Source organism: Peromyscus leucopus, chromosome 10 (genome assembly GCF_004664715.2).
Source record: "Peromyscus leucopus breed LL Stock chromosome 10, UCI_PerLeu_2.1, whole genome shotgun sequence".
Taxonomy (NCBI): Eukaryota; Metazoa; Chordata; class Mammalia; order Rodentia; family Cricetidae; genus Peromyscus; species Peromyscus leucopus.
In genome coordinates, this window is record NC_051071.1 from 64,227,209 (window position 1) to 64,252,190 (window position 24,982).

The window sequence follows — 24,982 nt, forward strand, 5'->3', positions numbered from 1 at the left end:
GGGACACCTGTGTGAGAAACTGCATGCTCCAGAACCAACTCTCATGTCCTTTGGCCAATGCCGGAGTGTGAAATAGTCCAACGTGGGATTTTTCTTACTGGTAGTAAACAAAGGATGATCCCATTTTTTTTTTTTTTTTTTTTTTTTTTTTTTTGATGGTTAGGTTCTGTTTTGAAATAACCTCTGTGTATTTCATTTATTTTCTTTTACCTGGCGATCTCTGAGCAGGCTTCAGATTTTGACAGTTGATGAAAGATACGACAAGCATTAATGTGTGGGTGAAAAGCTTGGTGAAATTCTGAGTGAAGTTTTAGTTAAAGTTGGTTGAACTTGGGATTGACTGGGAGGCCAAAGATTTAAAAAGCAGAAGATTCTCTCAAGACACAAGTTGTGTGATAATAGTGTGTTTTGTGTGTGTGAATGAGAATTTGTAAATGTTGAATTCTAGGCTCCGACAATCATTGTCAGTGCAGATCAAGCTGCAAGTATTTATGTTTTAAAACTTAAATTATAAAGCTAGTTACGTCTTTCTAACAACTAGTTTTAATGTTTATGAGCATATTTTACCTACATTACCTTTTCAGGATGTTGAGAAAGATGCATCACAAGTACAGGCTGGAGGCTGGGGGCTAGATGGTTTTGAGGAAGAGGTCTTGGTGGACTCTTTCATAGAGCAAAGGGAAGCAATGCCTTCTGGGAATTGAGCTAAGTTTTAATCTAGTCTTTAAGATTAGAAGTCAAAAACAAAAATATTAAGGAAATGAAAACCTAATTGATCTTTGAAGCATTGTTATGTGGAATTGAGTGGGACTTTTGAGGCCTTTCTTCCAGAAAACAAGGACTTGGTTGTCAGGCCTATATTAGGCCTAAACCTTGGTGCCATGTAGTTGTACTTAAATCATTTCAATGGAAAGTGTCTTAGTGATTGGAACTTCTAGTGCAGTTTGGAGTTCTTCCATTTGAAAAATGTGATATTTGCATGGGATTGTTTGAATCTTGTTTTCTAGTCCCTCCCCATCACCACCCTCATAGTCTGAAGGTAGATTTTTCTCTTGATAAAGGAACAAAAAAAGTGAACATCTTGTTTGTAAATTGGTATCTAGTAACTAGTGGTAAACTTGAAATGGTAGAATTCTTTAAAGCCTAATTCTAGGTAGCCTTAGGAAAATGTATCTTAATTATTTTTGAACCTGTATTCACCTTGTTTTTTTTCAAATATCTTAAGTTATATTTTCTTTTTCAGAGCTGCTTCTTATTTGGGGCTACTTTTTTTTTTTTTTAAATTGAGGCGTAATTCATAAAAGGGTACATTGTTTTGATGAGACTTTTTACAACTGTGGCTGGATGTCTTTCTTTAGTCTTCCAAGAAGGGCCATTTTACTTTTTTAGAGTTACTTTTTAAAGTCATGAGGTCAACAACTTGGACTACTATGCATGTAAGTGCTAATGCAAATTAAAGCCCAAGTTGACCTCCAGCAGCAGTTCATTCTATGTTGACAGTGAGAGAACACTTTGCCTGTTAGGATACTGTTACTCGTGGACTGAAATGCTGAAGAAACCCCTCCCCCTATTTTGTTTTTTGCAAAAATCAAGGTATATTCTAGGGTTTCCTGGTTGACCTCAACAGATAAACTGAGCTGATAGTCTTAGTTCAGAAATGATCTGAATGTAGATTTACAGTCTACGCGTACAGCTGGCTAAGTGAGATCGCTTTCATAGTTCTACATGTATCCCATCGGCTCCCCATTAGTCACTGAACTCTTAAAACTGGTATTGTAACATTACCACAATGTTTTGCGCCAATTTTATAAACTTTACAGTGCAATATGTGTTCCTTTTCTGAGGCAAACCAAAGGTATATTTCTCAAGGTTCTGCTGCTATCAGCAGCGTTGATGGAGGATCTTTTATACATTTGTAATAGATAGAAATAAACCAGATTGCAGTTTTTGTTTTTCTTTTTTTGAAAATTTAAACCATGTACCAAGTTTCTGGTCAAGATTGTGTAGGATAAGTTAAACATAATTGCATTCTATTAACCAATATGAGTGTATTTCTTATGCATATAGTTACATTGAAATAAAGTTCTAAAAAGCACCAGGTCTTTGTTTATTATTGGTGTATTAAAGAAACCAAGATCAACTTTTTTCTGTAACTGAGAGTAAATTATACCTTGATTTTTCTTTTTTTTTTTTCCAGTGCTGAGGATCAAACCCAGATCTTGTGAGTTGTAGGCAAGGGCTCCGTCACTGAGCTATGTCTCCAGTAGTGTGTTTAAAATTTCTAAGGTTAGCTGTGAAGAGGGTAGTTAGTGGACAGCATGGATAGTCATGGTTTGGGGTGGGAGTGACACTGAGTGTTAGTCTTTCAGTATTAAACCTTCACAGCCAGAAAGAGTTTAATAAAGGAAGAGCTTCTAATGCTAGTGCAGCCTGCCTGGGGAACTGACCCTGAGCAGACACACAGTTGATGTTTGAGCTATAACAGGTTTTTGTTTCGTTTTGTTTTTCCTTTGAGACAGGGTTTCTCTGTAGCTTTGGAGCCTGTCCTGGAACTCACTCTGTAGACCAGGCTGGCCTCGAACTTTCAGAGATCCGCTTGCCTTGGCCTCTCGAGTGTTGGGATTAAAGGCGTGAGCCACCACCACCTGGCGAGCTATGTTTTACATGTGCTTTGATCTGCAGATCTCTTTGGTCCCAGACACTTGGAGCAATTAAACATGTTTTACAGAGACAGAACTGGGAGTTTGGTTTTTGGATAAATGGAGGAAATTTACAACGTGTATATACATACTATCATAGTTAACCTGGAGACAGAGCAGGACTTTTTTCTGGGTAGCCCAGAGGCACGAGGCTTAATGAGTAACTGTCAGCCAGCTTCGTCTCCTCAACTGCTTGGTAGTCAGGCCCCCTTGAGAGGACGGAACCTGGTGGACACTAGGAAGCAGTCACCTCTTTGATCTGCCTGCCTCAGGCAGTGCTGCTTCAGCCCAATGCTAGCTATTGTGTGACTTCATTTTCTCCTTCACCAGGGATGGCATTGCTGTGTAGTGGGTAGCATCCCAAGGCCTCTCTTCAAGTGTGTTATCTTGGAAGAGGTAGAGGTTGGGGAGAAACTTGACAGGTCCAGCCCGACCTTCGGACAGTCCTTGGTATAGGGGAGTTGAGTTGAGAAATAATAGATATGAAAAATATAGATGTAGACGAGGAAAAAAAACCACAAGATAGCTCTGGGTCACTACCACAGTCGCCTGGAGTTGATTCCTAATGGGCTTTTTATGCATCAGCTGGGGGAGAGGCTAAAGACCGCCCCCTTTCAAGGTCAAGGTACAAAGTACAGACAAGTGTAGACCCTTCCTTAATTATCAAAACACTTGGTAACCAAGCCTTATAGCAGAGCATCTTGTATTTAGGCCTTGAAGTATAAGACACCTGGTAACCACGGCTTTGGCCAAAATATCCTATTATGCAGCTTTGTGGGGCAGAGGAAACTGGGACTCTCAGACCCCGAGTAAAGATGGAATAAGGCCTCACTATGGAGTCTCCGTGGACCCCCACCGAAACTAACAATTCAGTTTTACTCAGTGGTTTCTTCCCACCCAGTTTGATAGCCTGAAGTGTACATATCCCTGTCTAGTAGCTGGGCCTGAGACGAGCAGATTTTGGTTGGCCGCTATGGAAAGGGTTGCTGAAGGGAGGATGAGTCCCCTCAATCCGCTAATTTTAAGATCCTGCTGTGTTTAGTAGGGCTGAAAAGGTTAGGGTTCAGTTCTGTGAGCGAGGTCTGCCACTCCCACGTACAGCAGCGGAGCCACGTGTTAAACAGGCCTCAGGTGTCTGTGTAGCTGAGAGGGAGTGAGTTGAGAAACTGGATTTTGTAAAGCATCAAGGAAAAGAAAAATGATACTTATCTCAGTGCAGTTAGTAATCTGAGACCCCAAATCATGAGAGAGAAGGAAGGGTAGAAAATGGTTAAGGAACGTTAGATACTGGTTACTTACAGATGAATTCACGACCTCCTGAATGACTCCTCATTAGGAATAAGGTACAACGATTATTTTTTCCTTAGTGGAACTAAGATGTTACAAGGGCCAAGAAGCTGGAGGATGAGTGCTATAAAAGTAGAACCTGTCATTTAAACAAACCAGATAGCCACGTGGTGGTGCACTCCTTTAATGGCAGAGGCAGACCCATCTTTGAGTTGAGGCCATCCTGGTCTAACAGAATGTTCCAGGACAGCCAGAGCTGTTACACAGAGAAACCCTGTCTTGAAAAACAACAAAACCCAACAAACAAAGGAGCCAGATAGACAGTTGGGTTTCTGAGGTTATTTGAATTCCAAGTACATGAGGTCATTAACAGTCACAGATTTGTGGGGCAAGGTAATCCAGCAGTCAGGAGGCTTGCAGGGAGGGGTCAAGGGCAAAGCTAGCTGACTGGTCCTGGCTCTTTTAGTGGTGTCGTGTGGGTTTTTTCCTTTCCTGTTTCCTGTGTAATCTAATTTGATCAGGATTTTCTGTTAGGATCTCAGCCTCGTTGTGCTCTGTCCGTGGTACTTGGCAAGCTCTCTGGCAATAAGGAAGGTTTCCAGCAAGCCAGGAAAGAGAGCATTAGCTATTTCAGTTATCTGAGGTGGTGAGGCCGGGAAAAGTCGCACGGGACGCTGGTTTAGGTTTTGGGCTGCTTTACTGAAGATGGGAGGGATTTTGCACAGTATACATCGTTTTGAATGCCCAGGGTAGAATTGTATGGGACGGCAGTTGAAACACCAGGCAGAAAACAAGCTGCAGTAGCAGAATTTCTAATGGCCCTTGCCACCAAGCACGGTGACAGGGGAAGAGAGCTGAAGCTGCAATTGTCCCCTGACCTCCCACAGACGCACTGTGGCACGCGTACACGCACATACACACAAAATAAAAAGTGGACCATGATGGAGGAAGATTCCCAGCACCAGCCTCTGGCCATCTCCGTGCATAGACCACAGACATACCTTAAGAAGGGGAGGGTGCTGGAGAGATGCCATAGTAGTTAGAGCCCCAGGGTCAGCTCCTAGCACCCCTGTGACAGCTTATAACTAACTTTTGTTAAAGGGGGTTTGACGTTCTCTGAGGAACTCGGGGCACCCGAGGGCACCAGACACACGTGCACCCACACAGGCAAAACACTTGTAAATTTTTTTTTTTTTTTCCAGACAGGGTCTCACTATGTAGCTCTGGCTGGCTTAGAACTCTGCCTGCCTCTACTTCTCTAGTGCTAGGATTCAACATGTGCCACCATACCCACCAAAATAAACCTTACATCTACAAAAAAATAGAGGGCCGGAGACCAGGCTCCGTGGTTAAGAGCACTTCCAGAACACCCTCTTCAGTTCTTAGCTTCTTAGGTGGGTGATTCCCATCCATAACTTCTGCACCAGACTGTGGCATCCATAGACACCCAAGTGGTTTTACCATGTATGTGCACCCTTAGTGAGTACTAGAGCTAGACACCCTGAGCTGGCTTGAAACAGGCTCCGTGACTTGGCTAAGTCTCAGTCTCTCTCTCTCTCTCTCTCTCTCTCAGATTTATTTATTTATTATGTACACAGAAGAGGGCACCAGATCTCATTACAGATGGTTGTGAGCCACCGTGTGGTTGCTGGGAATTGAACTCAGGACCTCTGGAAGAACAATGGTGCTCTTAACCTCTGAGCCATCTCTCCAGCCCCTCTTTTTTTTAACTTTATATTTATTCATGTGAGTTTGGCCTGCATGTACATTTATGCACCCCCAGTGCACCCCGCAGCATGCCTGGTGCTCAGCAGCCAGCATTGGAGTTGTAGTTAAGTGGCTGGGTGCCACATGTGGGTGCCGAGAATGGAACCTGGGTCTTCTGCAAGAGCAGCAAGTTCTCTTAACCACTGAACCATTTCTCTACAACTATCCATATCTCCCCCCCCCCCCCGCCACGTTTTCTTATAAATGGGAGTACTCGTTTATGTGGGCTTGTGAGTAGTCTGAATATATGAGAAGCACTTGCAGATGCATGGCTCATTGTGCTGTCATTAGAATCTAAAGACCAAGGAGAGCAGAACTGGTGAAGATGGCCTGCTGGTTAAGAGCACTTGCTGCTGTTGCGGAGGATTTGAGTTTGGTTCTCAGCACCTCCATGGAGGCCTCCAACTAATTCCACGTATACAGGATCCGATGGCCTCTTCTGGCCTCCTTGGTTATGTCTGCATAAATACATCCAGGCAAAACACTTAATGCTTCAAAGTGCAAAGAAGATATATACAGGCTGTGATGATTATAGTACCACCTACGAGCAGTATGAAATACAGCTTCACATAGGAAAGGAAATTCCAGAAGAGGTCAGTGTAAACGATAGTAAGTCTACCGTGGCTGTTTCTCAAGGAAGAAAACCAACCAAGGAGCCCACAAGAACGTCCTCAACTCTTTTTTTTTTTTTTTTTTTTTTTTGGTTTTTCGAGACGTCCTCAACTCTTAATTCATCTCCTATTCCCCCACTGACTGGACACCTCACATGGACCTGCTGAAAGTTTGGGTGGGACCTTGGCAGCCTTGCACTTCCAAACGCGGTGACATGTGATCCACTTGCTCTCTCACGGCTTCAGCATCCGGCCAGAGGCACTGATAGCGCAGTTAGTGTCTGGTCGAGCCTTGTACCTTTGTTGTTTTGAGACAGGCTAGTTTTGAACTTGTGGTCCTCCTGCCTTTGTCTCTCAAGTGATGGGAAAACAAAACACGAGACACTCTCATGCTTTAGCATTGTACTTACTGTTGCACCTGTCAATGAAGGCCAAATACATTCTTCTTCCACTGGACTGACTACCTAGAAAGGAAGTTATTTAGGGAGAGGAAGCTTTTGGAACACGGATTCAAGGAGGAGGTGTTCTGAAGTAATCTAGATATATTTAGGAGTATTAACTGATCTTTGATATGAAGAGGAGGGGCTGGAGAGATGGCTCAGAGGTTAAGAGCACTAGCTGTTCTTCCAGAGGTCCTGAGTTCAATTCTCAGCAACCACATGGTGGCTCACAACCATCTAGAATGAGATCTGGTGCCCTCTTCTGGCTTGCAGACAAATATGCGGACTGAACACTGTATACATGATAAATAAATCTTAAAAAAAAAACCAAAAAAACCAAAAAACATGAAGGGGAAAGGTGAGATGCCTACCCGGAGGATGTCCAGATACCGTGCCCCCCCACTCAGGGCATTAATGGGGCGGAGCACACGAGGAGAGGCATTTAGAACGGGTAGCTGTGCTGGCTGTTGTACTCACAGCAGTCTGCAGTGTGTTTTTGATGTTTAAGCATTATGCTTTGACAGATAAGGAAACTATGCTTCTGGGAGGACAGCAGCCAAGAGAAAATGGGCATGAAAATGGGAGAGGCACCCTGGGAAATGATCAGAACTCACTTTGAAATACTGTACGGAGACAGGTGTGGTGGTGAGTGTCTATAATGCCAGTTCAAGAGGCTGAGGCAGGAGGATCTTGTTTGAGGCTAGCCTGGGTTACATGTGACCTGGTTCCAAAACCACCCCCCCCACCTCCTCCTCCTCCTCCGCTCGCCCTGAATAAACTTGCTATTCTGCCTCAGTCTTCCAGGTGCTGAGATAATAGGTGTATATCCCATGCTGGCTGGGAGTGTGAAATGCATTAGAGCTCTCTAATGGTAGATGAAGATATGGGTCTCACTAGTTCATTTTGGTCCAGCACATCCTGTGCCCATGTCTCTCAGCATTAGGATGTGGCCACGTGCCCGCTATTTTACCTAGTTGAGGCAGTCTTCCTAGGAATAACAAAAGCTTCACTGACTTGTGATACAGCCGTGTACAGGCAAAGTTAGGAAATAGTTTATCATACTTGCAAAACAGACCTCTCATGCTAGAAAGACCCTGAATCCTTTAAGATTTTTAATTTTATGCAGCGTCTGATGTATTTGAGGCTGACGTCAGCTCTGTGTAGCCCAGGATGACCTTGGATTTGGATTTCTGACTCTTGATTTTACCACGGGTGCTGGGATTACAGGTATGTGGCACCATGCATGCTTTCTGTATTGCTGGGAATGGAACCTAGGACTTCATACATGCTAGGCAAGCATCCTACCAACTGAACTACGTGCCTAGCCTTTGATTTGTGAGACCCGGTCTTACTCTGCAGACTTGAACTCAAGGAGGCTTGACAGAGTTAGCCTCCTAGTATTGAGATCACAGGCCTGGGCTCTCATGTTTGACTCAGATACTTTTAAGACATGTAAGGTACACTTTTGTTTTCAACTTTTGTTCCAGTGTCCACTCTCGCTTGCTAAAAGCCCTAACTGTTCCCATTTCCTCCTACACCTCTCAGTTCCCTTGTGGATGTGGCCTTGTGACTACTGGACAGTAGCTAATGTGTGGAACATCCCTTTCCCCCCTTGGAATAGGGAAGTTGTCTGCTTCCCACATTTTGTTCCATTCCATGCTTGTTAGGAAACGACGACAACTTGAGTTGCCATCGAAATCTGAAGCGTCCATTTTCCCCGCTTAATTTTGTATGCACAGATACATTTGTCAGCACGTATGTCTGTGCGCCACATGCATGCCTGGTGCTCTGGATCTTGTAGGGAGCAAAGGAACTGCTGAGTGATAAGCATTGTTTGGTAGACACAGCCATGTCAAGGACCCATGGAAGTGACAGAGCCCTTCTGTGGGGTGAGGCCTGGAGAGGTGGCAAAGCCTTCCTCTGGTTTGAGTGTGAATGTTGGCTCAGCAGCTTCCTCCTCCAGGATGACTGTCATCTGAGACTGCTTCCCTGGAGACCTCCTGTGGAGACGCGCTAACTCCTGCCCCTGGGTTGTACATAATAAACCTAGTCCAGGCTGTCCAGTTGGTGCTGCTCCATCAGAGCCAACACAGCCCCCCTGGTAACCGCTCTTCTGTCCTTTTTTCATTCCCAGTTTCTTAGACTAAACTGTAGGATGAGACAGGTCTCCTGGGAGTCGGGTTACAGAGGGTTGTGAGCTGCCACGTGGGTGCAGGGAATTGAACCTGCATCCTCTGTAAGAGCAGCCAGTGCTCTTAACAGCCGAGCCACTTCTCCAGCCCCTCATTTTTAAGTTTGTTTTTAATGTGCATTGTGTTTTGCCATGAGTATCGGGTCCCTTGGAACTGGAGTTACAGTTGTGAGCTGCCATGTGGGTGCTGGGAATTGAACCCAGGTCCTCTGGAAGAGAAGTCAGTGCCCTTAACTGCTGAACCATCTCTCCAGCCCGTTTTTTTTTTCCCTTTCCTTTTTTCAAGTTGTTTCTCTGTAGCCTTGGCTGTTCTGGAACTTGATCAGTAGATCAGGCTAGCCTCAAAAATCACAGAGATCTGCCTGCCTCTGCCTCCTGAGTGCTGGGATTAAAGGCGTGCACCACCATTGCCAGGCTCATTTTGAGAGGCCGTGGAACTTGAGACATAAGCCTAGCTGGCAACATTAGGTTCCTAGGAACTAATCTTTGAAGGTTACAGCCAAACTCCTGGTTCCAGTACTGTACTTCCTGGTCCTCCAGATGTGAATGGCTGCCCTCTGCCATCTGTTCTGTTAGGGCCAACTCTGGATTGAAGTTTCTGGGACAGGAAGCTAAAATAAATCTTTCCTCCTTTAGAGAATCTCTGTTGGCTGTCTTGGTAGCAGTGATTATGATTCTTGGGTAATGACATGGAAGGCAGCCACTGTATTCTGGGGGATTAGTTGTTTGTTCATGCTTTGTCAACCATCCACTCCAAATAAAAGAAATGAAACCTGGTCTCCATGACAGTCTGAAGGATATTACAGATCTGTGTATCCTCAAGAAAAAAATAACTTTTATTTATAAACAGTATATTATCTTTCTTTCTTTCTTTTTTTTTTTTCGAGACAAGGTTTCTCTGTGTAGCTTTGCGCCTTTTCCTGGATCTCACTTGGTAGCCCAGGCTGGCCTCGAACTCACAGAGATCCACTTGCCTCTGCCTCCCAAGTGCTGGGATTAAAGGCGTCCGCGTCCGCCGCCGCCGCCGCCGCCCGGCCTTATAAACAGTATATTATCAATAAGCATAGCCTCAAATAGTTTAAAAAGTTCACTTTTAAGATCTTTAAAAATGATAGGTATTTCTGTCTACTATTTTTATATTTAATACAGATTTCAACATATTTCAATATTGTTACTATCCAGTGTGAATCCAGGTCTGCCTCATTTATCTAGCTTTCTTCACCAGATTGTATATCAGGGACGAAGGCTTCTTGGTTTTGTAGGCCACGCTTTTCTTGATGCGCTGTCCTTTGACATGAACGATATAAGGCAAGACAGGGGGCTGGACAGTCAGAACAGTTCCTTCCGGCGTGTATCCTCGGAGATGCAGTGTGCCCTTAGAGTAAGGAGTTACCGCAACCCAGCCTATGAGACGTTCAAAAGAACAGAAAACGCCGCTATCAATCATCTCAGTGAGGAATCAAATCAAAGCACACAGGACAGGGGATGGCTCAGGAGGTAAAAAGCACTTGTGCGAGACTGATCTCCTCAGTGCAATCCCTGACACTCACATAAAAAGCTAGCTGTGAACCAGGTGGTGGTGGCGCATTCATTTTACTCTAGGAGTTGGGAAGCAGAGGCAGGTGGATCTCTGTCAGTTTGAGTCCAGCCTGGTCTACAAAGCGAGTTCAGGACAGCCAAGGCTCCGTTACACAGAAAAACCCCGTCTTGTAAAGCCAAAAATAAAAAATAAAAAAAGTGCATATTGTTTTTGAAGAGGACCCAAACACACTGGATGGCTCGCATCACACACAACTCCAGCTCCGGGGATCTGATGCCCTCTTCTGGCCTCTGTGGGACCTGCACTAAAGTGCACATACCCACACACAACCACACATTAAAATAAATGAGCTGGTGTGGCAGAGCATGCCTTTAATCTCAGCATTTAGAGGAAGAAGCAGGAGGATCTGTGTGGTTTCAAAGTTTGTGTGGTGCATAGTGAGTTCCAGGTCATCCAAACACTAAGTGCTAACTTAGTGAAGCCGTCTCAAGAAATAACACCCCAGATATGGTGGAATACATTTGGATCTCCAGTATTCCCGATGTGAGACAGAGAAAGAAGTATTGGCTAGAAGCTTGTGTGCTAGCTAGCTTGGAATCTGAATTTAAGTCACAGAAATAAGCCTCAACAAGTCGAAAGGTAAGGACTGACCTACACTAAATAAAGTCCTTAAAAACATTATAATGAAAAGTCATGTGAAAAGTATACAGACATTTTTAGAACAAGGTGCATTTTATAAATAAATGAGTGTGTCTTAGAAGAGGGCATGTTTCTATAAACATATATTCAAGTTAGTAATCCTTTGTCTTTAAAAAAATACTTTTATTTTAGGTCTGTGTGAGTATGTCAGAGAGTACTAGATCCCTGGCCCTGGAGTTATAGGTGGTTGTGAGCTTCCTGATGTTGGTGCGGGGAACCAACCCAGGTTCACTATAAGAGCAGCCAGTGCTCTTCAAAAAAAAAAAAAAAAAAAATCTTTTTTTTCAAGACAGGGTTTCTCTGTATGGTCCTGGCTGTCCTGGAACTCACTCTAGACCAGGCTGGCCTCAACTCACCTGCCTCTGCCTCCCTAGTGCTGGAATTGACGGCATTCATCACCATACACAGCTGCAGCAAGTGCTCTTAACCACAGAGCTATTAGGCATGTTAGGCAAGGTTTTATTCTATAGCTCAGGCTGACTTAGCACTCACTATGTAACACAGGCTGGCCTTGCACTTGAAACAACCCTCTTGCCTCCGCTGAGTGACAGGATTATAGATGTGGGCTACCATACTAGCTTTTTTTTTTTTTTTCTCCTTCAGCCTCTTAAATGCTGGGGTCATGGGTGTGCCACAATACCCAGATTTTTATTTTTATACTTGGTATTAGGCCAAAGGCAGTTTTGCTGAGCCAGAATCTCATGCAGAATAGACTGGCTTTGATCTTTAGCCTCTACCCTACAAATGCTGGGATTTAGGCACATGCCACCATACATGGCCTATGTTCTCTGCTGTTTAAGAGCACATTACCAGCTAAGTGATGGTAGCAAACACTTGGGAGGCAGAGGCAGGCAGCTCTCTGAGTTTGAGGCCAGCCTAGTCTACAGCCTGAGTTCCAGGTCAGCCAGGGCTACACAGAGAAGCCCCATCTTCGAAAAAAGAAAAATGAACACCATCACCAATCAAAGTGTCCATCACCTGCAGAGGAGAACTTGATGTCAGCCACTGCTCCAGACTCTTCGCCTCCTCGTAGGGTAATGTCTTCAGCCACAAGGGGAGGGAACTCGGCCATTCGCTCTTTTCCACCCATCGGAACCTTCCGATACAAGAGCAAAATGTTTGAATTTCAAATTAAATTCCCTGCTAACTGGGGTTGGGCATGATGGCTCACACTCTGATCTCAGCACTCAGAGGGAGGTGGATCTCTCTGAGTTCAAGGCCAGCCTGGTCTACACAGTTGAGTACTAGGCTAGTCAGGGCTGGATAGTAAGACTCTGTCCTAAAACAAATCAAACCCCCCAAACCCATTAATTGTGGCTGGATATGGTGATCAAAGCCATAATCCTACATTTGGGAGGCTAGGGGAAGGAGTTTGAAGCTGGCTTAGGCTACAGAAAGAGACTTATCTTTTCCTTTTTTTTTTTGGTTTTCACATTTTTATTGGGGGGCAACAGGGAAGGGGGCCTCTTCCATCAGCAGGAGTATTCACAGGTTCTTCAGCCATTCCAGACTTGGGCCCTGAGGGTCCTGGGGGTGGCTGGGCACATCTGGCATGTTCCCATTATCTCGAACAGGCACTGGGTAGACGTAGGGTGTGGTCCTGTTGATCATGCCAGAATACTTGGTATAGGGGCTGATTATGGGCATAATTAGAGCGAGACCCCAGACAGAAGGATACCACTAGCACTGGCTGGTTCGCCCAGGCATTCTTAAGGAAGGCAGAGATTCTCGTGGCCATCTTGGTCTTGGAGGCGACCAGGGCCTCCTTTTTGTTTTTTGAAATAGCATCCAGGGCTGGAGAGATGGCTCAGAAGTTAAGAGCACCGACTGTTCTTCCAGAGGTCCTGAGTTCAATTCCCAGCACTCACATGGTGGCTCATAACCATCTGTAATGAGATCTGGCACCCTCTTCGGTATACATAATAAATAAATAAATCTTAAAAAAAAAAAGAAATAGCATCCAATGCTCTTTTCTTTCTTTCTCCCCTCCATACTCCCTGCCCCCCCAGACAAAGTTTCTCTGTGTAACAGTCCTGGCTGTCCTGGAACTCACTTTGTAGAGATCTGCCTGCCTCTGCCTCCTGAGTGCTGGGACTAAAGTAAAGGTGTGTGCCACCACCGCCCAGCTCCAGTGCTATTTTCAAACTTGCTGGGCAGCCAAGGGTGGTCTTAAACTCCTGATCCTACCTTTGCCTTCCAAGTGCTGGATTATAACATCATGCCCTCTTGGCTATCTCAAAAAAAAAAAAAAAAAAAAAAACAACAAAAACAAACAAACAAAAAAAAAACAAGACAAAAAACATCTTATATGGCATTAATAAGTATATGATGGAGAAAAATACATAGGAAAAAAAATCCTCCAAACATTCACCTGATGAGCATAGAAGCTCCGTAAAGAGATGAAGGTTACAGGTCCCAAGGCCAAGGGCCAAACGTTGGGCGTGGACTTGTTAGCTTGCTCTTTCCCCGAGAGCACAGTCTTTGCTATCTCTGTAAACACTTCAGCCCAAGAGAAACGCCATTTTTATGTTTGTTAATCACGAAATGTTAGTCACACTTAAGAAATGTAAAATAGGGGGCTGCAGAGATGGCTCAGCAGTTAAGAGCATCTGACTTCCGGATGGTCCCGAGTTCAATTCCCAGCAACCACAGGGTGGCTCCCAACCATCTGTAATGAGATCTGGTGCCCTCTTCTGGCCTGCAGGGACACATGGAGACAGAACACTGTATACATAATAAATAAAATTAAAATAAAACAGTACATAATATTCTAATTTCTGCCGGGTGGTGGCGGCGGTGGCGCATGACTTTAATCCCAGCACTCGGGAGGAAGAGCCAGGCATTTCTCTGTGAGTTTGAGGCTAGCCTGGTTTACAGTGAGTTCCAGGACAGGCACCAAAACTACATGGAGAAACCCTGTCTCGAAAAACAAAAAACAAAACAAAACTTCTTATTTCCTTAGACTTCTCAATAGTTTGGCCTTTCCACTTGTTATCCTTATAGGCTATTTTTTTCTATTTATTTATTTATTTATTTATTTATTTATTTATTTATTTATTTATTTATTTATTATGTATACAGTGTTCTGCTTGCATGTGTCCTTGCAAGCCAGAAGAGGGCACCAGATCTCATTACAGATGGTTGTGAGCCACCATGTAGTTGCTGGGAATGGAACTCAACCTCTGGCAGAGCAGTCAGTGCTCTTAACTGCTGAGCCAGCTCTCCAGCCCCCATAGGCTATTTCTTTAGTTAGGTAATGGAATGGCTGGATCTTCCTTTACAGCTGCAGCTGCCCCACTAATTAGGAAGCTGACAATTCTTTTCATGTGTGTTATCAAAATGGCTCTGCTTCTTGTTTACTCAAGAATGATTATGTGACCCTCAAATGTAACTTTTTATATTGCCTACAGCTTTCTGTTGGATGTATACAGCTGTACAAAAACAAAGAGATTCAGATTCAACATGAAAAAAATAAAGTTACCATCAGGATGTGTGTTTCTTTTTCCTTCCCCTCAAATAGAAAAGCCTGGTTTCTGCCAACACTGTGGATTTTTGCAAACCCCGTGTGCAGCCTTGGACCTGGTTCTCTGAGACTACAAGACTTACAGCTCCTGTGACTTGTTTTTCACCTAGCTTGACCAATACGATTTTCTGTAGTAATGTGACTATCAGGCACTTGAAAAGTGGCTTGTAGCTGGGCAGTGGTGGCGTACGCCTTTAATTCTAGCACTCGATCCAGGACAGGCACCAAACTACACAGAGAAACCCTGTCTCGAAAAAACCAAAAGTGGCCTGTGTGATTAAGGAAGCACATTTTAAATTTCATGTCTTTCTTCTTCTTCTTTTTTTTTTTTGGTTTTTTTTCGAGACAGGGTTTCTCTGTGTAGTTTTGTGTCTCCTGGATCTCACTCTGTAGACCAGTCTGGCCTCGAACTCACAAAGACTGGCTCATGTATTTCTTTCTAACTAGAGTACTTAAACACAGAGAGCTACCTGTGGCTAGTGGCTACTGTATGGACAGTGCACCACAGAGAAAAACACACTGCCATGGCTTTTGTTGGCTCAGACCAAACCAACACCCTTTTTCACGTAGAACGCATTCTTGCTTTATAACTAGAACGCTCAGGACTGGGGTGAGATGAGCGCCAGCTCTGGTAAACTGACCCCACCCAGGCTCCGTCCGCTCCTATGGCTGTGCAGCCATCCAGCTGCACTGCTTACCAGCAGTAACTCGTGGCCCGCGTGCTTCTCATACAGAGCATCTGCCTTGTCCAAAGAAGTGATGTGAACAGGAAGGAAGTTGGAAGCCACAACTGTAAACCAAGCTGGCTGATCTCCCTTAAGAAAGAAAGGAAGAAGTTATTTTACAGAACAAACAACTTGGGAACTCGCACATTATGATGCACAACTTAAAAGAGGAGAGAGAAAAGGTGGGTGTGTGGTGCACACCTCTAATCCCAGCAAAGGAGGTAGGGCCAGGAAGATTAGGAGTTAGTTCCAAGACAACCTCAGCTACAACACCGAGATCAGCCTGGGGTACAAGAGACCCTGCCTCACAACAACAACAAAAAGAGGACAAATAGAAACCAAATCAAGCCCTCTTTCAACCGTAAGCAAATTATACTAATGTCTTAAAGGAGGGCATAATACAGAAATAATATATTTTAATGATTCCTGTAAACTGTAAAACTAAGGAGCTGTGACTGTCTTGGCGGCCAGCCTAACACCGAGGGGCTAGTTTTATATCCTACAATGAAAAGTGGATAAAACCAAACCAAACCAAACCAAAAGTCAATTTGGAGTCTCAGTCTTGCATTTATGTGTGGAACATTTTCAATTATATCTAGTCTCATGTTTCTAGTAGAACTGTTTCTTACAAAACCACTCCTAGGTCCTTGCCTTGTTGGGACTGTAATGTATTTGGTTGTGGCACTCTATTTCCCAACAATTGTGATTATGTGCTGTGAAAGATGGAAATTTTGAGTGTGTATCGTATGTGGTGTAAAACTGTGAGTCAGTGGGTGGCAGGGAGGGTTCTAAGTGTTTGACTGTTATGTGATGTCTGAAGGAAAACTTGCCAAGTTTGAGGCTGGAACACCATTGGAATAACTTCAAAAAGAAACTGCAGTACGTGGTGGCTTTTCAGAGTCTTGGTACATGTGTTAAGAACTGAAATGTCTGCGTACCCATCCTCAACCAGTGAAATCTCAGTTGTGGAAAACAACAACAACAAAAACCAAAATGAACAAACAAGACACCTAAAAATCCAGTACTGAAAACAATAAGGACGGACGGAGAGATGGCCAGCAGTAAGGAGCATTTATTGTTCTTGTAGAGGACCTGAGTTTGGTTCCCAGCACACACATCAGTCAAACTGCCTGTAGCTCCATGTGATCTCACATCTTCTGGCCTCATTGGGCTCCCGTACACAAAAACTCATGCAGGCACATACACATAAAACAAGTAACTATATCTTTAAAAAGAAAACAGCAACAACAACAAAAGACTCAAAAAACCAAAACCACCAACAGGGAAATGGTCCATTCTGACTGTCACTATGTAGTTAGGTCTAAAATATTAACACTATGACTTTAATAACATGTATAAGGGTTCTAGATAATACATGGCTAATTTTTCAACAAAAGTCAAGAAATGTTCTTTGGCAATGGGCTGTTAAGTTGCATCCTGTTGAATATATATATCCATGTTTCATTTTCCTTTTTTCTTCTCAACTTTGGAAAAAATGGAAAGCAATTCCCTAAGATCCCCAGAATAATACTATGTAAGTGAACACTAAGCAAAATATTATAGTATATCAGAGTATACAAAGAAGTGCAGACTTTAATGGATACTAACCTTAGGCCTAACCAGATGTATAATTTCCATGTGAAACAATATAGGAAATGGATAGCATCTCTTCTTAAATGCTAGGCTACCGTGCCAGGCGGTGGTGGCCCATGTCTTTAATCCCAGCATTCAGAAGGCCAAGACAGGCGGATCCCTGAGTTCAAGGCCAGCCTGTTCTACAAAATGAGTTCCAGGACAGTCAGGGCTACACAGAGAGACCCTGTCCTGAAAAACCAAAACCCAAACCAAAACCAACCAACCACCACCACCACCACCACCACCAACAAAAACCCCAACCAGAAACAATAACAACAAAAAAGCTAAGTTAATATAAGGGATCCACTATCTTATCAGTGGTAGTTTTATTTTTATTTTTATTTTTTTTGAGACAGGGTCTCACTTTCTAGATCAGGCTGGACCACTGAGATCTGCAGCCCTGCCTCTGGAGTGCTGGGATTAAAGGGTGCCACCAAACCCTGCCCGCCCCCTTTGAAATAGGGTTTCTTAAAAATTAAAAATAAATAAAAATATTTATTAAAAATACTTTTAGATGTACTTTAATTTTAAAAATCATGTGTATACATGTGTTTATGTGGGGCTAAGTTCGAATGAATGCAGGCGCCCACAGATTCCCAGGAGCTATAGTGGTGGTGAGCTGCGCAGTGTGGGGGCTGGGAGCTGAACTACGCTCCTCTGATAGGGTAGCAAGCATTCTTACTGTTGAGCCATCCTCTCTGCACCAATTTTACAGATCTTAACACAGTACTGTTCCGTCTTTGTGGCCCACTTCCCCTCCCCCCAATTTTTACTGTAAACATTTGTAAAATATGTGCAAAACAAAACAAGCAACAGATAGGACTTAGTTACATCAATACTTTGTCAATCTCTTCATGCCAATCTCATCTCATCTGTGTTCCTGAAGGGCATTCTAATAATTGTTCATTTTTTTTTTCTTTTGGTTTTTCGAGACAGGGTTTCTCTGTGTAGCTTTGCGCCTTTCCTGGGATTCACTTGGTAGCCCAGGCTGGCCTCGAACTCACAGAGATCCGCCTGCCTCTGCCTCCCGAGTGCTGGGATTAAAGGCGTGTGCCACCACCGCCCGACTCATTTTTCTTTTCTTTTCTTTTTTTCTTTTTGGTTTTCCGAGTCAGGGTTTCTCTGTGTAACTTTGCGCCTTTCCTGGAACTCACTCTGTAGCCCAGGCTGGCCTCGAACTCACAGAGATCCGCCTGCCTCTGCCTCCCGAGTGCTGGGATTAAAGGCGTGTGCCACCACCGCCCGACTCATTTTTCTTTTCTTTTTTTTTAAAAAAAGATTTATTTATCATATATACAGTATTCTGCCTGCACATATCCCTGCAGGCCAGAAGAGGGCGCCAGATCTCATTACAGATGGTTGTGAGCAACCATGTGGTTGCTGGGAACTGAACTCAGGACCTCGGGAAGAGCAGGCAGTGCTCTTAAACTCTGAGCCATCTCTCCAGCCCCTACTTGTTCATTTTTCAATAGCATAGATTTTTTCTTACCTGTAGGAAATCTATTCGGGCTATAGCACCCAAAAATAGAACCATCCTTGGTTTGAGAATAAAGGTTCTTGGTACAATAGAATGTGTTGGCAAAACAACATCTACTTCTTTCTCTGTTAGAATATTTAAAATCTGTAAAGCAAAAGACAAGATTTATTTCGAAGACTACTTTCATTCAACATATGTTGTGATTTACTTATAAAATTAAGTACTGAAAAAAAGTTCAGATTTTATGATAAACCAAGTTATGTTCATTAGCCACACATAAATTTATATGTTATCTCTAAGTTAACTATTATTCTACTCCTTTCACAGCTGTGTATTAAAAAGAGGCAAAATAACATGACAGGTGTGTAAGACTTTCCTGTGACAGTACTACTCCTCCAAGTGTCAAAATTGGTGTGCACCCCAAAATACTATTGGGTCACTAAGAATGGAAATGTATGCTCAAGGATCCAGGTAGCAGTAGCTCCAGCTTTAAATAACGGACAATGTAACCTCAGTTCCTAAGGATTAAGCATTCAAGCACCAAATGAAAAATGGTTCATACCTACAAATCCCAGCTCTGGGAGGCTGAGGCAGGACTGCCACAGTTCTAGGCTAGCCCGGACAGTGTAGTATTCCCAAGACCCCATCTCAAAAAACAAAAACACCCCTCTTCTCCAAACCAAACCAAACGGCAAAATGGTCCTTCTACTTTCGGAACAAGTTCATAACTTGAAGATCCTATTTCTCCTGAACATCTGTTAGAACATCAGTGTTGTGCATCTTGGCTTGTTAGGACCAGAGGCTATTTTGTTTTTTAAAGATTTGTGTATGCCTGTACGTGGGTGCCTGCAGAGGCCAGAAGAGGGCATTAGATGCCCTAGAACTGGAGTTATAGGAGGTTGTGGGTACTGGGAACTGACTTGGCTCCTCTGGAAGAGCAACAGTGTCTACAGCCCAACAGCAGGCAGTATTAACCGCCAAGATGTCTCTCCAACCACAGGATCACAAGTTATTAAAGAGACTGAAGAAAAACAGAAAAGGAAAGATAGGGGTTACCAGATTCTGATAAGATTTAAAGAAGATAAAATTCACTAAAAAATGAAACGGGGCTGGAGAGATGGCTCAGAGGTTAAGAGCACTGACTGTTCTTCCAGAGGTCCTGAGTTCAATTCCCAGCACCCACATGGTGGCTCACAACCATCTGTAATGAGATCTGGTGCCCTCTTCCGGCCTACAGGGATGCAGGCAGAACACTGTATGCATAATAAATAAATTAAAAAAAAAATTAAAAAAAAAATGAATTCACAATAGCTAAGCTATGGAACCAATCTAAGTGTCTATCAACAGAAGAATGTATAAAGAAAATGGGTTTTATATACATAGGAAGTTTGAGTAGCCAGAATGAATGAAGTTATGTTTTTTGCAGGAAAATGGATGTAACTGGAATAAACATTAAGCAAAATGTGTGTACCATCATGCTTAGCTAGATATAGGCTGTTCGGCTGGAACCTCCAGCTTACTCCTGCTTGATCCAGAAAGCCGCATTTCTCTGTCCAAACCCCACCCTCTCAGAGACGCTCCAAGAAAGCAAAAAGCCCAGTTCTGCATTCTTGGTGGCTATAGTAGCTCCTCCCCTGAGGCTGCCAGGAGCCCAAGTTCCCGCCCAAAGTGCTCAGCTTTTGACCATATGTGGGCCCAAACCCAGCCTGTGGCAGACACGTCATCACCCCTCACCTACAGACTATAAAAGCTCCCTGCTTTAGTTCAAGCGCGTGACTCCTCAGGTCCCCAAACTCTGGGGCTGGAGGACTCACCTGGGAGTTGCTTTGCTGAAACCGTTCTTTTGCTTTTTCAGTTTGGCCTGATCTGGCTTACTGTGGCAGAGAAAACTATTATTGCCTTACAGAAAAACCCATTATAGGCTAAATTTAATTAGACAACAGCTAAGTTACCTGTGAGACAGTATAATTTGAGTGAAAGGATGGAGAGTGGCAGGATATGTGGAATTAACCTTGTTCTAAAAATATGGTCACTTGACCACTTAGAATTGAAAGGATTTCAAGATGTGTCAAGGGAATACATACCATGTTTGTTCCATACAGCTCTGAAGAACAATGGGTACAAGTTACTGGGAGACTTTCAGTGCGATGCAAAGAGCAGGCAAAAAAATAGCTGAAAGCCTGGGAGTGCAGCTGACGTTGCTCTGATAAGTTGTCACTTCAGCTCAAACTATCTGACATTATAAGTGACATGTTTTCAAGGGAATTCAAGCATGGACTAGGAAGCTGGATTGTAATATTTATAATTTCTAGCCTTAAAATAAAGGAACCCGTAACACGTCTCCCTAGGGTAATAACCACAATGTTAATACTGTTGTTTGCCTACAGGATGTCAACTAAATGGATACAGAATCTGACGGCACATAGAGTCATCCTTGAACTGCTTTTAGAAAGAAACTGGAGTCGAGTTTTAAGACGGAAGCCCACCTCTTGTTTTCGGCCGGTACATCGGACAGTACATCTACAATGAAAAGTAAACATTTCTAAAAGAAACCGAATACATACACAGTTTTCTTTTGTAATCCCTGGGGTGTCGTAAAACCAGTGGGTGTCTTTCACGTCTCCTGGGGTCAGTTCTACCTGTCTGGTATGTTGGCGCCCAGCCACAACAGGTTCATCTCCCATGTCAAAGGCCAAGGAGTCGGCATCAAACTCAAAGGGAACTTCTTCCTTCTGTTCTGTGGAGTGCCAGAATGTTCTCCCAACTCTTCCTAGAACAAATTAAACCGAGGTTACCAGACATTCCTTTAATGCTTTGATTCTGGGGCATATGAAAAAATTTTGTGATGAGTTCTCTGTATGTAGTTCAAGATGGTGTTAAATTTATGATTTTTCTCTCCTCAGCTTCTATAGTGATAGGTAACAGATCTCTCTCTCTCTCTCTCTCTCTCTCTCTCACACACACACACACATATGTATTTATCTTGGTTGTTGTATTTTGGAAAAGATCTCATGTAGTCCAGACTTGCCTCAAAATTACCATGGAACTGAGGTTTTTAAAAAGAATCTCCCAAGTGTTGGGATTACAGGTGTGTATCTGACACTCCTAAAGACCTTCCCACCTCAGAGACAGGGTCTCAATATGTAGCTCTGGCTGTCCTGGAACTCTCTATGTAGACCAGGATGGCCCTGAACTAAAGGCATGAACCACCAGGCCAGGCCCTGAAGATACCATTTACGTGTACACATATGAAACTCTGGGATGAGGACACTTTTGTCTTCTTTTTTGAAGGTAACGTGAGTCATTCTCTTGAACGGTCAGTTGTGTTTCAGGCTATGCACTTTAGTCAGGTGGTGTTAGGAATCCCCTCTTTTCCATTAATGAAATCAGAAGAGATCAAGGAGATGGACACCTAGCTAAAGACTTTACAGCCTCTGCTAGTTTGGGTTTCCAAGCAACAGTAACCTTTCCTACAAAAAGCCTATATTCCAAACTAGGGAAGGAAGTCTCTTCTTGCAGAAAATGGCTGCACTGCACGGTCCAGGACAGCTTTGTCATGGACCCCCCAATGGCTGCATTGCACGGTTCAGGACAGCTTTGTCATGGACCTAGGAAGAGTTTTCCTACAGAGGGAGGATGCATACCTACTACGTAACCATGCTTTTTCAGTTGGTTGAGCTGACTTTGTTCTTGTTCACTAAGATCTTCTTCAGCTTTGGTTGCCTCCTCTTTAAGCCTTTTTTGTCTTCTGAACATCCTGTAAGGTGTTGGGTTGCAAATAGGAAACTTCAAGAGGTTTAATGTAGTACCTGAAATACCAAGAGTAAGTGTTTCAAAAAAAACCCAAACATTTCTGATTTATTTAATTTAACCTTCATGGCAACCACAATGTAATTATTTCCACTTTACAAATGAGGAAATAGGGCTAGAGACTGGGTCACAGGCTCACTCAGAATCTGGGTACAAATTTTGCAAGTCTGTTTTACCCGCTTCACCATACATCCTCCAGTATTAAGTGTGAAGTGCCAAAGGGCAGCTAACAGAAGTTAAACCCTGGTTTGAAGGGGACAAATTTCTGTCGAGCTAATTCCTAAGACTGTAACTCTCCAAGTACATACGTTTCCCCTTAGCTTCTTCCTTCAGCCAGGCTCTTGGTATGCATCCTCAGGCTCTGTCTCCCCAGCGTTGTGATGACAGACAGACAGATAGACAGATGGACAGACAGAACCACCATGCCAACCTATTAGTTTCTTTAACTCAGAACACTGATATTTCTTCTCAAGAAAACTCCACACCAAACCGCATCAACTCCTTCATCTGTCTAGTATAACAGTCCAAGAATAAATAAATCCAAGGGGTGAAGAAGAGTCTTAGAATAAGAAGAACACAGATCCTTTTTTCCTTCTTTTTTTGCATAGACAGTGGCTTTGGGCATGCAAGCTAAGCACTTTAGCAACCAAGCTTTATCCCCAGCCCCTCTCGAAACATTTCTATTAGAAAATCAAACGTGGGGCTGGAGAGATGGCTCAGAGGTTAAGAGAAGTGGCTACTCTTTCAGAAATCCTGAGTTCAATTCCCAACAACCACACGGTGGCTCCCAACCATCTGTAATGAGATCTGGTGCCCTCTTCTGACCTGCAGGTATACACACGGGTGGGGTACTGTATGCAAAATAACTCTTAAAAAAAAAAAAGAAAGAAAACCAAAAGTATTGAATTCGCAAGCACTAAACTGTCACGAGAGGTATGAGCAAAGTGGGGATAAAATTTTTAAAGGGACGACTCCAGACAACTCAAGGTGGACATTTAATGCACTAGGTGCCTGGGTCAAGCCTATTTCTCAACAATGGGACCTCACCTGGCCAGGGGGAGATGGTGGCCCTGTCGATGGCTTCGGAACCCTTGGCGGTGCAGTAATCAGACTCCAAGAGCGTGTTAAAGAGAGTGGACTTGCCGGCGTTCGTGGTGCCCACCAGGTAGACGTCGCCGCGGTAGCGCCAGGAGCGCTGAAGGGCAGAGATCAGTTCTTCAACTCCATAGCCGGTCTTGGCGCTGATCAGCCGCACGTCCTTGACCACGGTGCCGGACCTGGTCGACGGATTCGGATTCTTCTTCTCGTCCCGAGGCTCATCCCCGGTAGGGTACTGTGGCCCTCGGTGGCCAGGGGCCACCACGAGCCCGGCGCGGATGCAGTCATCCCACAGCCGCTGCCGCAGCCGCTGCAAGTAGCCGGGCGCGTCCTGGGGCAGCAGATCCACTTTGTTCCCCAGCACGAAGACCTGCTTGGGGCCCACCAGCTTGGGCAGGTAGGGTAGCAAGGCGTCCGGCAGGTCGAGCAGGTCCACCATATAGAGCACCAGAGCGGGCCCCGGCCGCCGCAGCGCCGCGCTCACTAGCTCCAGATACTGCTCGCGACTCACCTGCAGGCGCAGGGCACGCCGGTGATGCACCAGCAGCCAGCAGCGTTGGCACACGGTCCGCGCCGGGCCGCCGATCGCCTGGGTCGCACCGTGGAACTTGTCCTCCGGCAGGTAGCCGGGCAGGCCCGGGTGCTGGCAGTGCAGCTCGGCCCCGCAGCCCGAGCAGTAGATGCCGCTGGGCGGCGGCACGGTGGCGTCTGGAAGCTCGGGGACCTGCAGAGTCCGGAGGCCAGCCCGCAGCTTCTGCTGAAGCCGCTCCTCCCGCCGCTGCAACCTCTGTCGCTCCTCATCCTGCTGCCGCTGCTGCAATTGCCGCAGCTCTCTCAGCTGTCCCTCGGGGTCCTGCTCCGGGACGTACTCCGGGAACAGAAAGCGCTCCTCCGCGTCGGGGCCTTCTTCGTAGCCCTCGGTCGCCGTGGAGCTGGGAGGAAGCCGGCGGCCCAGGGAGGATGAGCTCTGGGAGAAAGCGGCCTCCCGCTGGCCTCCCAGGAGCCCCCGTGCAGGGCCGTGGCCCGCGGCGGCCGCCGTCGGGCCCCGCAGGAACCCGCACAGCAGCCGGGGAGCCAGGCGCGCGGGTAGCATGCGGGCGGGCGTGGAGGGGGCGGAGCCTCGTGCGCGCGCCCGCGAAGCCCCTCCCTCAGGAGACGGGACGCGAGGGAACTGTCCGCCGGCGTGACTGGTCCGAGGTTTCTCGCGATGAGAGCTCCGAGACGCGAGAAGTCAGCCCGGCCGTTGCCTAGGCGCAGAGTCGAGCTTGGGTCGGCTGGGCGGCGTCGTCGTCACACGCCCAGAGCCTCTCTTTCATAAAAATCGACTGTGTCATTTGTGCAACAGCACTAAAATAAATAAATAAATAAAATAAAAAAAAGCACGCGACAAGAAACTTTTCATGAGCCGGATCCAACTTCCGGCCTAGGAGGGAGCTGTCTTCAGCGGCAGCCAGCGACCCGTCCTTGGCGCATGCGCACT

At 44.9% G+C, this 24,982-nt stretch overlaps 1 protein-coding gene and 1 pseudogene across 3 annotated transcripts; both read right to left on the minus strand.

Annotated features, from left to right (window-relative positions):
- Nucleotides 1-10,069: 10,069 nt before the first annotated feature.
- Nucleotides 10,070-24,970, minus strand: Noa1 (nitric oxide associated 1). 3 transcript variants are annotated; one of them, XM_028854529.2, is made up of 7 exons: nucleotides 23,452-24,970; nucleotides 22,239-22,403; nucleotides 21,159-21,364; nucleotides 18,607-18,738; nucleotides 15,456-15,572; nucleotides 12,213-12,330; nucleotides 10,070-10,399 (listed from the first exon to the last, which is right to left on the minus strand). In XM_028854529.2, exons 1-7 carry the CDS (start codon nucleotides 24,593-24,595, stop codon nucleotides 10,200-10,202), a joined length of 2,082 nt encoding a protein of 693 aa, XP_028710362.1. In that variant the 5' UTR covers nucleotides 24,596-24,970; the 3' UTR covers nucleotides 10,070-10,199. The 3 variants fall into 3 exon arrangements, with proteins under 3 accessions (XP_028710362.1, XP_037065014.1, XP_037065015.1); XM_037209119.1 differs by lacking the exon at nucleotides 12,213-12,330 and having other exon boundaries at nucleotides 10,294-10,399; XM_037209120.1 differs by lacking the exon at nucleotides 10,070-10,399 and having other exon boundaries at nucleotides 12,242-12,330; nucleotides 21,161-21,364.
- LOC114681229 lies at nucleotides 12,648-13,035 on the minus strand (annotated as a pseudogene).
- Nucleotides 24,971-24,982: the final 12 nt, after the last annotated feature.

Coding starts and splice junctions, on each gene's coding strand:
- Noa1 (XM_028854529.2), bottom strand. CDS start 24,595: ATGCTACCCGCGCGCCTGGCTCCCCGGCTGCTGTGCGGGTTCCTGCGG. Junction 21,365..22,238: donor AAAGCATGGTTACGTAGTAG/GTATGCATCCTC, acceptor AATTTGTTCTAG/GAAGAGTTGGGAGAACATTC. Junction 15,573..18,606: donor CCCGAATAGATTTCCTACAG/GTAAGAAAAAAT, acceptor TTCTTTCTTAAG/GGAGATCAGCCAGCTTGGTT.